Source organism: Stenella coeruleoalba (assembly GCF_951394435.1).
Source record: "Stenella coeruleoalba genome assembly, chromosome: 3".
Taxonomy (NCBI): domain Eukaryota; kingdom Metazoa; phylum Chordata; class Mammalia; order Artiodactyla; family Delphinidae; genus Stenella; species Stenella coeruleoalba.
In genome coordinates this window covers 153544668-153559948 of record NC_137148.1, presented here as the reverse complement: position 1 = coordinate 153559948, position 15281 = coordinate 153544668, and the positions used below count along the sequence as shown (strand labels likewise).

At 47.1% G+C, this 15281-nt stretch overlaps 1 protein-coding gene across 2 annotated transcripts; it reads left to right on the top strand.

The window, feature by feature from the left end:
• The first annotated feature begins 977 nt into the window (after window positions 1–977).
• On the top strand, window positions 978–15202 carry KIAA1191. Of its 2 annotated transcripts, XM_079916864.1 has the most exons (9): window positions 978–1198; window positions 2279–2391; window positions 2634–2720; window positions 5441–5619; window positions 8737–8857; window positions 11004–11128; window positions 13194–13300; window positions 13493–13635; window positions 13743–15202. In XM_079916864.1, the coding sequence occupies exons 3-9, from the start codon at window positions 2693–2695 to the stop codon at window positions 13949–13951; spliced, it is 912 nt and encodes a 303-aa protein (XP_079772990.1). In that variant the 5' UTR covers window positions 978–1198; window positions 2279–2391; window positions 2634–2692; the 3' UTR covers window positions 13952–15202. The 2 variants fall into 2 exon arrangements, with proteins under 2 accessions (XP_079772990.1, XP_079772991.1); XM_079916865.1 differs by lacking the exon at window positions 2634–2720.
• Window positions 15203–15281: the final 79 nt, after the last annotated feature.

Below are 15281 nucleotides of genomic sequence, written 5' to 3'. Positions count from 1 at the left end.
CTGTCTTGGCCTTTCCTGTTGCGGAGCACAGGCTCCGGACGCGCAGGCTCAGCGGCCATGGCTCACGGGCCTAGCCGCTCTGCGGCATGCGGGATCTTCCCGGAACAGGGCACGAACCCGTGTCCCCTGCATCGGCAGGCAGACTCTCAACCACTGCACCACCAGGGAAGCCCATGAAATAACACTTTTAACACGAGAAAAAAATCACACTGCAATGTAATTGTGCTATTTATAAGCTAATCACAGAATTTAGAAAAGACTCTAATTACTGGCATATTCAAGTTTAAAGGTGCATGAAGAAAGCCCCTCAGTCCCGCCAGTAGGCCTGGCCAATGGTCAAATGCTGAAATCTAAAAGTCCCAGCCCCAAGCCCCTATAGCCCTCTTGAAATGAGCCTTGATGGCAAGCTTTGGACATGTGGATAGATTGTTTTTCAACTTCGTTTACTTCCTCAACTTTATTGCTTTGTCATATTTGTAAACTCTTTAAGGAAAAAAGAAGCCTTCAGGGTATGACAGTTGAGCTGGCACCTCTCCAAGTGTCACTTTCCTTAGTGTAAAAGGGAAATAATGTTACGACCACCTTACCTAGCAGAGGCTGGTGCTATTTGCTTCCCCTTTTGGTTCTGCTACTAGTATGAACCCTGCCTAACCCAGCTGTTCCTGGAAGAGGGTCCCTGCTCACTTCATCTCTTCTTAGTCAAAGTGCCTTCGCATCTCTTCAACTTCCCCTCCGTGAAACGGGTTTGAGGGTGTCACTTTACTATGCCACCTCCATCTGCCCTCAGCCTGTCACAGACCCAGGCATAAAATGCTAGTCAAGGGTAGCTTTTCGTCTGGGAGCTGGCAGTTTCCACACACGGAGCTCTGGCCCTACCAACCTGCAGTGCAGCTAAGATCCTGGGGCTTTCCCGACCATGGACTACAACTCCCAGCATGCATCGAGCCCCCCCCCCCCGCCAAATCTCGCGTGAAATGACTCGGCCTCTGGAGACTTTATCGGGAAGGCTGTGGGCCGGCAGCCTGTGGTCCCTCCCTGTTTGCTGTCTGGGGCCTTCTGTGTCGCCACGGGCACAGCGCCACTCACACCATGGCTTGGGTCCCGAATGCGCCACAGCCTCTCGAGAGACGTGGGTCTTCGGAGCCTCTTTAGTGCCGGAGCTCGGGCCGCAGGCGGCTCCGCGGCGGCGGAAAAACAGGTAACCAGATGAGCCGGACCGGACCCTCCTTGGGGCTCGGTCCTCCACCGGTAAGGAGGGGCGTGCCCCCGTCCCCTCCACCGAGGCCCTGGCCCGGGCCCTCGTGGTGCTTCTCTCCTCTCCCCTTACTCAGGCTCAGATCTTTGCCGGACCGCTCCGTGCATCTCTCGCCCCGCCTTCTGGGGTCCCCCTGTGGGGTATCTCTGTGATAATGACCCCGCAGCCCCGGCACCGGGCTTCGCCTCTACTTTACCAGGCCGGCCTTGTCCTGGACCCCCCCATTTCTCGCCCTTATCTCCTACTACTTGCCTTGCCCCGGGGAACTTTCGGCTTGTGCCAGGCCCTGGCCCTAATCGCCTTAATCTTTCTTATCCTCGCCGGGTGGAAGAGGCGGTTCAGTCAGCCCAGGCGTTTCACATCCTGGTGGCATTGTCCTGTATCTTATGAAGGAGAAGTCAGAGCTCTGCGGGGAGGGGGGAGGGGATGGGCACTGGGAAGTGGAAGGGGAGGTGTCGGGTCGGAATGCTGCCTGGACCCCGAGGATGGCCGACTTTGGTTTCAGCGATACTCTTTAATGAGGAACTAACGATTTTGCCTTCTGAGCTTCATCAGGATAGAGGGGGGAGTGCAGCAAGCTGAAAAGCGAGTAACTTGGCTTTCTCGGAGCTTTGTTTGAACTCCCCTGTAAAATGGAGATGAAACTACCTGCCTTACAGATGGGCCACTTGGCTGTAACCTTGGACAAATCACTTCTGCTTTTTAGTTTCCTTTTCTTTAAATTGGGGGTAAACAATGCCTGCTTTGCAAGGGTTGCTGCAAGGGTTAAAACGCAAGATAAGTGTTGTATAAAACCCTTATGAGTATCAGTCAGTACTAGCAGCAAGGAATGAATTTACCCACTGTGGTTCCCTAGTCCCTTGCTGTGGGTCAGGTTATTTGGACCCTGAGCCCTAACTTATTTAAAAACGAAACGAGTATAGTATCTCTCGCAAGGTTGTTACAGGAGATACATGAAAGTACAGGAAGGTGTTTGGCAGACTCTGAAGGGCTGTGCCAATGCTGGTTGTTTGTTGTTCTCAGAACCTCTGGAATGGATGGACTCTTCCCGAGCAGCTTTGCTAACTTGCAGCAGCTGAGCAGCGTTCCTCATTAATATCTGTCTGTCAGCATAATCGTCACATCATTTCACTCTGGTAAGGTGACCTTTTCACTGTGTATGGTGTCTGTCATATCACAGGTGTTAAGATCAGTGACAGGTACAGTGAGATCTTTGATTTTATCCTTTTTTTTTTCTCCCTCGCATGTTTGTCCCTCTTTTGTGTGTGTTTCAACCTTGTAACCAAGCCATAAAACTCTATGTGCTTGTCAGAAGAACAGCATTGGAGCTATTCTTTGGTGTTCACTGTAAGAAAATGCCCTTTGTTGTTTTTATTAGGTGGCAGGGACTCAGCTCTGAATTCTGTATAGAAAAAGCACCTGGATCCCAGTCTTTCAATGGCTTCGAGACAACCAGAAGTGCCTGGTAAACTTAATTCTTTTTGGTAAAGTTATGTTTTGCCCTTAACATTTTGAGCTAGACAGAAACTACTTTTTCTGAACCACATATTAATAGTAACTCTGTGCCACCAGGAGAGTATTTAGACTTAATAGATTGGCATCATTTAAATATTATCTTATTAACCACCCAGCCAGGGTGTGAACCCAAAAATCTAACTTGAAAGAGAACAGTTATTTCACTTAAGGGTATGACAGATTTGTCACTTTCCTATGTATCAAATAAAAATTTAGAATAAGCTGCGTAGTTCTTAAACCAAAGTGATTAAACTCACCCCCTTTTTTTGTGAGGAGGAGATAGGAGGGTGGGAGGAATGAAAGTTTGGGCAAAAAGGCACCAGCCTGATTTCAAGACACATTGAACTTAGTCATGAAAATGCTCACTGCAACATTTAGTGAGTCCTGGGTCTGTACAGGGTTATAATTTCTGGGTTAGTGAAGTCATTGATTCCTCCTTGGACTGTTTTAGTGGCAAGGGCTAGTGATTTTTAAAATCTGAATCACTCAATTTTTGATTCTCAGTAAAGTATTGATGATAGTGCCTGTCTCTCAGGTTTGCTGTGAAGATCAAACATAAAATACATGAAAATGTGAGTTAAAGATGAATATACATTTACTACCCAGAAAATTTTTTGGTCTCTATTTGTGGGAATTTATCTCCTAGTAAATATTAGCTGACTTTATTATTATTATTCTTAGGAAGGCTATTGGGATGGCTCTTGGGATGAGTCTTTAAGATGTTTCTGAAATTGCTCCCAAATTAAGTGGAGTCATAGGAGTCTCCCGATAAGGATCCATCTCTAGTCTCTAACTTCATCAACTTGTGTTTTAGTTTGTCTTTCATTGTCGTTGTGATGACTGTGAACTCCCTGTAAGCATCCTGGCCGCAGGGTTGCATGCATTAGGTTAATGCTTATAGTGTGGGGAGCATGGAGTGTTGCGTGGCGGGTGTGAGAGCTGGCTGAGATCTGTGTTCCAGCCCCCACCTCACATTTGCTAGTGGGGTGTTGCTTAAGATCTATGCCTCAGTTTCCTGAGCTGGAAAAGGGGAAGAATATCTGCTTAATGAGGATTAGGAAAGATGAGGGATGTAAGTTCCTGGCAAGGAAGGGTACTTGGTAATTATGATTTGCTTGTGTGTTTGTTTTAATTGAGATAATTCACATACCATACAATTCAGCCATTTAAATGAACAGTATAGTGATTTTTAGTATATTCACAAGGTTGTGCAACCATCACCACTGTCTGATTCCAGAACATCTTCCTCACCCACAAAAGAAAACCTTGTCCCTTTAGTAGTCACTCCTGTGGCTCCTCCCTCCCCCCAGGTCCTGGCAACTACTAATCCTCTTTCTGTTTCTATGGATTTGTTAGTAATTGTTATTAATCATAAGAATAATGGTAACTGCTTGGCCCTCTTGTTGTTTACATGGAATGTCTTTGCTGGTTTTGGACTTATTGCCGAACAGGTTGATGTCTTGGAGAGTGTGATTGTGTAATTAGAGCAACAGGATAATGTCACACTGAAGGCAGGATCTGGACATTAGTTCTGCTCTGAAAGGATCAGCAAACAAACAAAATGAACTTTGCTCCCTGATCTGGCAGAGCTGAGTGTGCCCTTGAGGTGGGGAGCCTGCGTCACTGGGGCATTCCGCCAGTCCGTTCCGGTGGACAGGAATGGCAGGATCAGCTGGCAGTGCTTTGTGAGAACCGTTGTCAGTAGTTTCTGTGATGAAAATTGGCTGTGCCATTTAAGTCATATAGAACATTCGAAACTGTTCTAGATGCTGCTGGACAGCATATTATTTGACATATTTCTTGTCATGGTGCTCTTGTTATCTTAGGTGAGGTAGTAAAGACAGAGGATTTGCCACCTCTGGGCCTTCTTTTCCTCATGTATAAACTGGGAACAAGATTTCATGGTGTTTTTTTTTTTTTTTTTTGGCCATGAGGCTTGTGGGATTTTAGTCCCCCCAACCAGGGATTGAACCCTGGCCCTCAGCAGTGAAAGCGTGGAGTCCTAACCACTAGACTGCCAGGGAATTCCCAAGACTGCATATCCTCAGTTTTGCCTGAATTGAGAGTCTTGGGATTGCCACGGGCTTCTGTGGCCTAAAGAATACAAGCTTTGAGGGCTTCCCTGGTGGCGCAGTGGTTGAGAGTCCGCCTGCTGATGCAGGGGTCACGGGTTCGTGCCCCGGTCCGGGAAGATCCCACATGCCGCGGAGTGGCTGGGCCCGTGAGCCATGGCCGCTGAGCCTGCGCGTCCGGAGCCTGTGCTCCGCCACGGGAGAGGCCACAACAGTGAGAGGCCCGCGCAACCCCCCCCAAAAAAAAAAAAAAAAAAAAGAATACAAGCTTTGAAATCAGATTGCTTTGGGTTTTGATTCCTTACTGCACTTTGAAGTTATGTGACCTTGCTCAGGTAAATTGAAATTGAATTTTGGTTTCCTAATCCATAAAAATGGATTAGGGGTGCTGTGTGGGTTAAGTGGAGAATCCAGTGTCAGGCAGAGAGGAAGGAATTTGTAGTTACCTTACCTTGACTGGATTAGCTCTTCCAGAATGAGCTTTTCTTCCTCTGTCCCAGAATAAGAGTGTTTCAGAGCTTTCCTGCCTACAGATTAATTTAAAGCTACTGGTATGTTCAGCTGATGAGCCCATCCTGACAGGTGTGTCTGTTCTTAGCTCTTGAGCCTAGTGGGCCTCTAGGCAAGATGTCCCTGCCCATCGGGATGTACCGCCGGGCATTCAGCTATGATGATGCCCTCGAGGACCCTACGCCCATGACTCCTCCTCCATCGGACATGGGCAGCATCCCCTGGAAGCCAGTGATTCCAGAGCGCAAGTATCAGCACCTCGCCAAGGTATCTGACCCCGCTGACTGCCGTTGGCAGGCCCAACCCCTTCGTTCTCCTTCCTCTGCTCCAGAAGCCGTCAGCGGCTCCTGACACCCATAGAATTGGGCAGCCACCAATCCCTATATATGTTATGTTTTCTGTAGAGTTGGTAGGCCTTTTTCCTTTTTAATTCAAAACTAGAATGGCTGTGTCTTCTACCTGAAATACAACCTCCCCATCCCCTCTCCTCCCCGTCTTCCCCACCCTCGTTTCCACAGTATTAAATCCAAGCTCCTTAGTCTTAGTCTGGCTCTGCATGGTCCAGGTCCTGTCAGCGCTCCCTCCCCTCCGAATCCACCCCCCACCCCCTGTGATCCAGCCATGCAAGTTACCTAAGATTTCTTGTACTTAATAGGGTATTTGATGCCTCTAAGTCTTTGCTTCTCGCTGCTCCGATTGCCTGGAATGTTCACAGTCCCCATCCTATCCTCGTACTTCATCTGCCTGACAGATGGCATCCTTTAAGTCTTAGCTCAACCATCTCTTCTGTGATTTTCCTCCATCCTCCCAGTAAGACTATCACCCCTCCTTTTGAGGTCTCCAGTGTACTGTGGACCCCTGTTACAATCCCTGTGTTACTTCATTGCCCTCCATTAGCTTCCTGGAGGCAGGGGCCCTGTCTGATTCATACTCCATCTACAGTATCTAGCAGAGGACTTGGCATAAAGTGATTGCAAAAAAGATGCTCATTGAGTGATTAAAAATTGGCTCTTTCCTGAACATATGCTGTGCTTTTCCTCATGCTGTCCCTCCTGCCTCAGATGCCCTTCCCCACTGCCATCCTATGTGAGAGCTGCCTCCTTTGTAAGGCCCTCCTGACATGCACACACATGCACACACATACCTCGTTACACACTGATCTGCTCTCACAGCCCTTTTGTGCAGTTGGGCTTCATGGGTTCTGACATGCTTGTTGCAGGCTTGTTTCTGAAGCCTGTGCTTCCCGACTGCAGGGACTGTGTCTCTCTCGCCTCTGACTTTCCAACCACCAAGAATGCCAGAAAGGTGGTCCTGTTGCCTGAATAAGCTAGGCCCACCCAGTTCAGATGAATCCTTTTAAGCTGCAGCTATCGTTTCACTGCACTTTGAGCTGTGTGACAGCTAGGTCCTGACAGCAAGTACCAGTAAGCAGCTGTCTAAGCAGACCTGGGTGTGAGCCACCTAACAGTCTGTGCACCAGCTGTGAGCTTGGGCTTCACCCCTGAGCCACAGTGTCTCTGTGTGAGAGATGAAAATACTTTGTCATGGAGGTGCCGTGGGGATTAAATAAAAGAGGACTGGAGGGACTTCCCTGGTGGCACAGTGGTTAAGAATCTGCCTGCCATTGCAGCAGACACGGGTTCAAGCCCTGGTCTGGGAAGATCCCACATGCCATGGAGCAACTAAGCCCGTGCGTCACAACTACGGAGCCTGCGCTCTAGAGCCCGAGAGCCACAACTACTGAGCCCACGCACCTAGAGCCCGTGCTCCGCAACAAGAGAAGCCACTGCAGTGGGAAGCCCGTGCACTGCAACGAAGAGTAGCCCCCGCTCGCCGCAGCTAGAGAAAACCCGTGTGCAGCAACGAAGACCCAACGCAGCCAAAAATAAATAAATAAAGTAGATAAATTTATAAAAAAAAAAGAGGATTGAAAGGCCTGGCACATATTAGGTGTGGAGCTGATGTTGTGACTCCTGGCTTCGGGCTTAGCTTCCCTTGGCAGAGCTGTATGTGATCCTTCCTTTCTAAAGAGTGTAGTGTCCCTCCCTTCCCCGCCCCTACCCCCCCCCCCCCCACATACCATTAAGCTCTCAGAACAGGGCGCTCCTTGCTATGAAAGTGCCCCCTACAGCTCTGGGGGAAGTTGCCTATATCAGTTTTCTACTGAAATCTGACCCAGTCAGTTGTTGAGGTAGAAACATTTTGTGTAAAAAGTATTGGCAGTACTAGGGGGAAAGGGCCCCAGCAGCCGGCCTGTGATGCCAAAACAGCAGACTCAAGGGACTGGAGCAGAAAAGAAGCAAGGCTCCTGGGAGGGCAGCCCACCACCCTCTTCATTTATGAAGGCTGCTGCTTGCTTCTCTAGGCAAAGAATGGGCTTCCAGTTTTCTGCTGTGTCCCAGCTGGAACAGCTGACAGTTTGGAACAACTGGCCTTTCTAAGGAGAGCTCAACTTGACTCATTACATGCATTCTTTTGTTTGTCCTAACCATCCATGCCCTAGGCATCCATGTCCCAATCGTCAGCCGTCTTCCAAGTGAGAAAGCAGAGGTTCAAGTTTTGCTCGAGTAAGGTCACAGCTGAAGAGTTTAAATCCTGTTTTGTAACAGGGATACAACATTTCAATACTTCCTTCTACTCCCCTCCTTTCTGACCATCTTTCTTCTCAATTCCTTTGGAGAAGTAGAGAACAAAGAGTAAAACCCAGTCCTCTGCTTCCAGTTAGTCCTGAGCACAGTGTCAGGCGTTTAGATTAAGGAAGGCAGCGTGCTCCAGCCCTCTCATGTTAAAGCTGAGGAGCTACGCAGACTTTCTGGTTTGTTTTAAAAGACCGTTATTGAACCCTTAGAGCAGTGGTCCTCGAAGTGTGGTCTCAGGGACCAACAGCATCAGCATCACTTGGTAATTTGTTAGAAACAAAATTCTTGAGCCCTACCTACTGAATCAGCTCTGAGTTGGGGCCCAGCAAGCAGTCTGTTTAACAAGCCCTCCAGGGGATTCTGGTGCTTGGCAAAATTTGAGAACCACTTAGCGAATGCAGTGATTAATTAAGCAAAAGCAAGCATGGTGCTTGGTACACGGTCAATGCTTAGTAATAGTTGTTTCTTCTGTATCCTTAGGGGCATATTGTGTTTTGGACAGACATAATCTGGAAAGATAACAGAGCTCAGAGCTTCAAATTCTGGCTCTCCCACTTTTATAAATTCAGGCTATTCGTATAATGTCATATCTTTTGTCACTATGGATAATACATATCTAATTGGGTGTGGACAACCAAGCCCCCCTTCACATATTTTCTCCTGTATCTGATTACTCCCAGAGGAGTAAGTTGAGGCGTGTGACTCCCTTGTCTGGCTCAGGTGCCTCCTTGCCCCTCTTGAACAGGTGGAGGAAGGAGAGGCCAGCGTCTCATCCTGTGCCCTGCCATCGGCCATTGATGGTGCGGACAAGGTCCCCGTGGTGAAGGCTAAAGCTACCCATGTCATCATGAGTTCTCTGATCACAAGTAAGCATTCTGCGCTCTCAGAACTGGGGGAGGGGAAGAGTTTAGGCTTCCTACAACTAGCTGGGGGAGTTCTGCAGACACACTTGCCTTAACCTGTCCTAACCCAGCCCGGCAGAGGTCAGTCTGGCTGCTGAGTCATCATCAGTGTTGAAGCTACATTTAGGTGGAAGACTTGCCCAACGTTAAGCATCTCAGTTGATTTAGGTGCACTCCTGCTGCTTCGTTGCTACAGCCTTATTTACCCATATCCATCAGCGTGACCTTGGGCAAGTTACTTAACTACTGAGGCTGTTTCCTCCTCTGTGAGATGGGGAATCTGGCCGGCAGGTGGAGGGGAGGATTAGATGGCACCAGTGCTCAGTGGCCGGGAGCGGCTGCTGATACTGTTTCAAGCTCTGCTGGAGAAGGAGACACACTGAGACATCTCCCACCACCCCTGTGCTTATTTTTTTTAATTAAATGGCTCAAAGTTGTTCCTCCTCTTGGATCTTGAGACAAGATTGGTGCCTCAAGTGTCTTTGGTCTTAAGAATGTGTGATTTGTGGTCCTGATAAGACTGGAAACAAGAGAGCTTGAATTTTTAAAAAAAATCTTACAAGTTAACTAAACTTGTTGGTTCCAGAGGGCCCTTCTAGTTGCTTCTAGTGGGAAGTTAACAATTATTAGATATACAGCTCTGCTTGTCAGCAGCAGCCTCTGCCAGGGGCAGGGCATGTAGAGGTTCTCTTTAGTTGGCTCAGTTTTGATGTCGGAAGCCCTTGTTTATCTGCTCTGGAGGGCATCAGTTAGTCTTGGGCAATTCCTGAAGAACTCACCCAGGAACCAAAAGTCCAAACTCTTACTTGGACTTTTTCTTATTCACACATAAATGCACTGTTTGAATCAGCAACTATTGCTTGTGTTTTGCAAGCTTGAGAAGGTGTCCTGGCAGTGTTAGGAAGCTTAGTCATTGTTCTTTTAGAACAGTGTAACTTCTTTATAGAAAATAGAGTTTACTAACAGTATAGAACATTATAGCGCCCCAGTATATATTACTGTCACTCAGATACTTATTTGGCTTAGTCATTTCCACATATATGCCTATTTTTATATAATTGCAAATCTAATAGACAAACCATTCTATCAATATTTTTTCAATTAATATTACGATGAACTTTTCATGTTGCTGTAGTCATAAAATTAAAAAAAAAGCTGCATTTAAAATTCTGGCATTTTAAATATCAGGTATCGTATTCATTAAATCCTTTCCTGCTTTTAAAATTTTCAAGTGACTACATGGCAAGACTGGAAAACACCTTTATACATTTTGTGTGTGTGTGTGTGTGTGTGTGTGTGTGTGTGTGTGTATGTTTCCTTTGCTTCTATTTCTGTTGGAAATAAACTAGTCCCTTAGAAGGGGAATGACTAAGTCATAAAGGACATCTGGCATCTGGACTTTTGGTCCTCAGCTGCCACATTCTTGTACATGGGGGTGTATTACATAGTGTGTGTACAGATTAAGCAAAAATTCCACTGTCAGTCATTCCCAGGTATAACTGACATTGATGACAAGATAATCGGGTCAGACTGCCCTGATAGTGAGTTGAGTCTGCCTGCTGTGCCAGGCACTGTGGTGGGCAGTTTCACACACAGGAAACATTGGATCAGTAGACCTTGGTTAGTTCAAGGCACATTCTCTCTGGTTTGGATCCAGTTGCTACTTTGGTGCCATCTGTCCTAAACGTGGCCCATTTCTCTTTGGTGAAGATCGTAAAGAGGGTGGTGAGTATCTCTGAGGAAACTTTATATTTGGAGAACTTGCACTGTTTCTGAATGTCAGCTGCCTTCTCCATGTTGCATTTCTGAATACAAAGAAAATGTCCTAGGGTATAAATGAGAGGAAGGTAAGGAGTGTTTCCCGGGAGGTTATCAGGCTGTCCCTTTAGGAGTAACCTGCTCTTTAGCTTGCTGTAAGGGAAGGCTTCTTTCTGCCTAGGCTTCATGTGAGGTTCAGAATTCCTGCCACGATGCCTGTCTGGCCATCCTTCTCGGATGGCCAGTGTGTATGCTCTTGCTCCCGGGGAGAACAGTGGATATCTGTGTTCATCTCCCCCAGTTTGTGATGGGAGAGGGGGATGGGCATGACTGTTATCTCCTCTGTTCCCAGAACAGACCCAGGAGAGCATTCAGCGTTTTGAGCAACAGGCAGGGCTGAGAGATGCTGGCTACACACCCCACAAGGGCCTCACCACCGAGGAGACCAAGTACCTTCGAGTGGCAGAAGCACTCCACGTAAGCTTGTTTCTTAGGAACTTTTAAAAAACAAAACCCTCGGGCTTCCCGGGTGGCGCAGTGGTTGAGAGTCCGCCTGCGGATACAGGGGACACGGGTTCGTGCCCCGGTCCGGGAAGATCCCACGTGCTGCGGAGCGGCTGGGCCCGTGAGCCATGGCCGCTGAGCCTGCACATCCGGAGCCTGTGCTCCACAACGGGAGAGGCCATAACAGTGAGAGGCCCACGTACCGCAAAAAAAAACAAAAACAAAAAACCAAAACCCTCATCATTCACAGCTTGAGGTGTGGCTGTGGTTTTGAAGTTACCAGCTCAGCTAGTTGGGGGTGTGGAGAGTGGTGGAAAGAGGCTTGAGCGAGGAATTTAGAGCAGGTTTAGTCCCCCTTGTGGTCGCACTTTCTAGCTGAAAGCTCCCAGGCTCTTGGCCTCGTAGTTTCTGCTTATCCATCTATAAAACTTACTGTTTCCCTTACTTCTAGTTCGGAGGGTCAGATGAGATTCTGAGCTTACACAGGTGATATGTGTGAGCACGTTATGAACAACAAAGCCAACGTGGGTCACTATGTACCAGGGTGATTGACTCTGAGGGCGAGAAATGGGAGTCAGGCAACCTCAACAGAGGTGACACTGGCTAGAAAGGAATGTTATGCTCTATGTTTAGTTTTTTAAAAATTAAAATAAATATAGAATTGGGATGTTTTTGCTTTCATTTTAAAAATTGGAACAAATGGAGAATTTTCAGTAAGGTTAATAATGACCAAATAATTGTATGAATAAAATAAAATAGTTTCAAATGATTTTCTTTCAGGGAATATCACTTTATACTTAATAGTGCTTTTAAGATTTATCAAGCACTCATATTCACTTCATCTTCTTACTAATCCTCTGACATAGATACATCCATGTTTTATAAATGAAGAAACTGAGGTCCAGGGTTATGTATTTATTAACCAGTCATAGTACCTGCAATCAAGTCTCCTGATGCCCTATTTCCTGTTGGTTTTTCTCCATATTCCAGAGTTGCCTGAGAATCTGGCTCCCGAGGGACTCACAAGGAGGATCATGATATACAATACATGGAGGAGGAATAGTTGGGGGTTAGTGGCCTGTGGGCAGGGATACGAGACGTTGTGGATGGCTGCATTTTGTAATGAGCATCCCGGATGATGTTTGCACACTAAACCTAAAACCACTGCTGTGGCGGGTCAGGGTTGGTTTGGTGTCCAGCTTAAGCTCTCAGACAAGACAGATCCTTCTGGAGAGGGGCACTGTCAGCCTTTGACACTGAGAACTTTCCAGGGTAGGTGTCAGTCTGAATTCCATTTGCACAGTTCACCCCATATAATGGTGGAACTGAATCTGGCCCACCTTCTGCATCTTGGCCATAGGAGTAGAACATGAGGATGGCTGAAATGCCAGCTCATGTAACTTGATATGTTGAGTGTTGAGAAAATTCATCACGGTCATTTGTTTGAAGTATAGCCTGGGCTGAGCATTGGTGTACTAGACACGGAGCACGGAGACCGTATGGAAGCCTTGACCTAGGAGCAGTGAGAAGTAGGCTTGTCTCCCCTGCTAGACTGCTGGTCTGTCTGTTAGATGTCTGTTTACAACGCTGAGGGCAGCTGGAGTGACTGGTTATGGGAAGGAAGGGCTGCACAGAGGGAGCATTTAGCTGGAGGGGTTAGTGGCCAAGTCTTGGCGCTGAGAGGCTGGGGATGGCGGGGTGTGCGCGGTAGTGGCAAAGAGGGCAGTTGAGGAAGGCCCGCCACTGGGGTTCTGGCTCGTCCACTTATTGGTTGGTCAATGTGGACAGTCGAAAGCTCTGGTGTGGAATTAGTACAGAGATGTTCAGGATATGCTATAGGATGAATACATTTTTTTAAAAGATGGAACTCTAGTATGGCAGAATCAAAGGAATATCTTCCTATAATCCAAAACTATTTCACCTCTTAATGTTTCCTTTTGCCTGAAGTTAGTGTGAACCAGGTTGTTTATACCCAAACTTAGCTGTTTTGTATTTGCTGTGATTTTTAAAAAGCCTCTCTTCTTACCCATCTGAGCAGAAACTAAAGCTCCAGAGCGGAGAGATAACAAGAGAGGAGAAGCAGCCGGCCTCCACCCAGTCCACCCCAAGCAGCAGCCCCCACTCGTCCCCTAAGCAGAAGCCCAGGTGAGCCCTTCCTGCGACCCCCACCCCCCAGCAGCCGTGGGCTAAAGCAAAGCCAGTGCCACGTCCAACACTGGAAGGTCAGCCTGTGGCTTCCGAGTCAGGAGGGGGAGCTGACAGTCCCTAGTCCTGGCGTGGGACGCTTCTAGAGGTGTAGGAAGAGGATGTGTTACCATTTTATTCTTTCTCTTCCAGAGGCTGGTTCACTTCTGGTTCTTCCACAGCCTTACCTGGCCCCAATCTTAGCACCATGGATTCTGGAAGCGGGGAAAAAGACAGAAGCTCGGCAGATAAATGGAGCGTCTTTGGACCAAGATCCCTCCAGAAGTCTGATTCGGGTAAGGCTGCCCCTTCACGAAAGAGAGCAGTGGCGGGCATTTTACCATGTATGTTGGTAGCTGCTTACTAATTTTGAAATCGTTTGCTCTGTGGTTTACTTCTGTAGGAGGTTTTGCCATCCAGGCCTACAAAGGAGCCCAGAAGCCTTCTCCAATGGAACTGATTCGCACACAAGCCACCCGAATGGCCGAGGATCCAGCAGTGTTCAAGCCACCCAAAATGGACATCCCAGTGATAGAAGGGAAGAAACAGCTGCCGCGGGCCCACAATCTAAAACCGCGAGACTTGAATGTTCTCACACCCACTGGCTTCTAGAGCTCTTTCTGTTCCAGGGACTCTGGATAGAGGTGGCTTGAGCCCAGCTCCCCTTTACCTTGGCTCTGACATAGGAAAAGTTTTGTTTTCTCTTTTTAAAAAACTCTCAAACTGAGGCTAGAGCTGGAGACATAATTGGCTTTTGAGAAACATTAGTGCAAAGCTTGTCCTTGTGTGGAAGAAGCCATTTTGTACTGCTTTAATTTAAAGTTAGACTAAATCTCAGCAGTGATGTATGGGGACCTCATTACCTATTTTTGTATCATTTACCCTACACAAGAACTTCGATCATTACTTAATAGGTAAATAATATTTGTGTTGTTCCAAAACCAAGGCTTCTTGATTCCTTTACCACTGTCCATGTGCGCATGGACAAATCATGGCATAGAGGCGTTCACTGACTAGTTTAGATGACTTTGGCCCTCCTGGCTGTGCTGGCACTGTGTGCTCCAGCCTTGTCAGTTATGGGGACCCAGGATCTGTTTGAGATCTGGGTATAGTTAAGAGCCAGCCTTGGTAGGGATCCCCTCTGTTTTCTGCTGAAACCAGAACCTCCTTGCCTTTTGGTAGACCTCATGGATCACTTTGTCCTGCAGCCAGTTCTTACGTAGTACCTCTTGGGCCAGTGCTGTTGGAGGGATGCTTCTCTCTTGTGTGTCACAGAACAAACACTAGCCTTACATATCCTTTGTTGCACTTTAAAGTGAGATTAATTTAACTCCCATTTGGTTGAAAACTTCCGAAGGGAGAAAATCCAGTCTACTGGTTTGGTATAGATAAATGGATGTTAAACTTTCTTAAAGGAGGTGGCAACTGCAGTTCGAGTATAGTCTTGCAGTTCATACGAAACTAGTGTCACCCTATTTTGAGTTTCTTGTTCAGGCCAGGGCCTGAAAAATTCTTTTCTGGGAGGTGGAAGAATTAAAAAATTTTCTGTATGCAATCATTTTCCCCCCAAAAGAGCCTCATACCTTTCTAAACACATACCTCACTGAGGAAAGGGATGAGGGGATCCACCTTTTCATTTCTCCTCACTGTGTACATGTTCAATCATTGTCTTGAACACTGTTTCAAATTCCTGCTGTCTTTTGCTTTGGACAGTATGGTGTCTACACAAGGAGCTGAGCTGACCTTCCCACAGAGATGCCCTGGAGTCTAAAATGATCAGAACAGTTAATTTATTTGTGTTTTCTGTTATGCTTGTATCTCTTAACTTGTTTTGACAATAAAAATCCTTACTACTTTCTCAAATGTGGATGGAACTTTTTTTGGTTCTGTTAAGAGTAGTTATTCCATTCTGCCTGCTTGCAGTCATGAAACCGAAGCATGA

What these genes read in the sequence shown, in the direction of transcription:
- KIAA1191 (XM_079916864.1), top strand. Translation starts at nt 2,693, where the DNA reads ATGGCTTCGAGACAACCAGAAGTGCCTG. An exon ending in GAGACAACCAGAAGTGCCTG is followed by an intron (nt 2,721 to 5,440) that starts GTAAACTTAATT and finishes GTCTGTTCTTAG; the next exon opens with CTCTTGAGCCTAGTGGGCCT. An exon ending in GAGTGGCAGAAGCACTCCAC is followed by an intron (nt 11,129 to 13,193) that starts GTAAGCTTGTTT and finishes CCATCTGAGCAG; the next exon opens with AAACTAAAGCTCCAGAGCGG.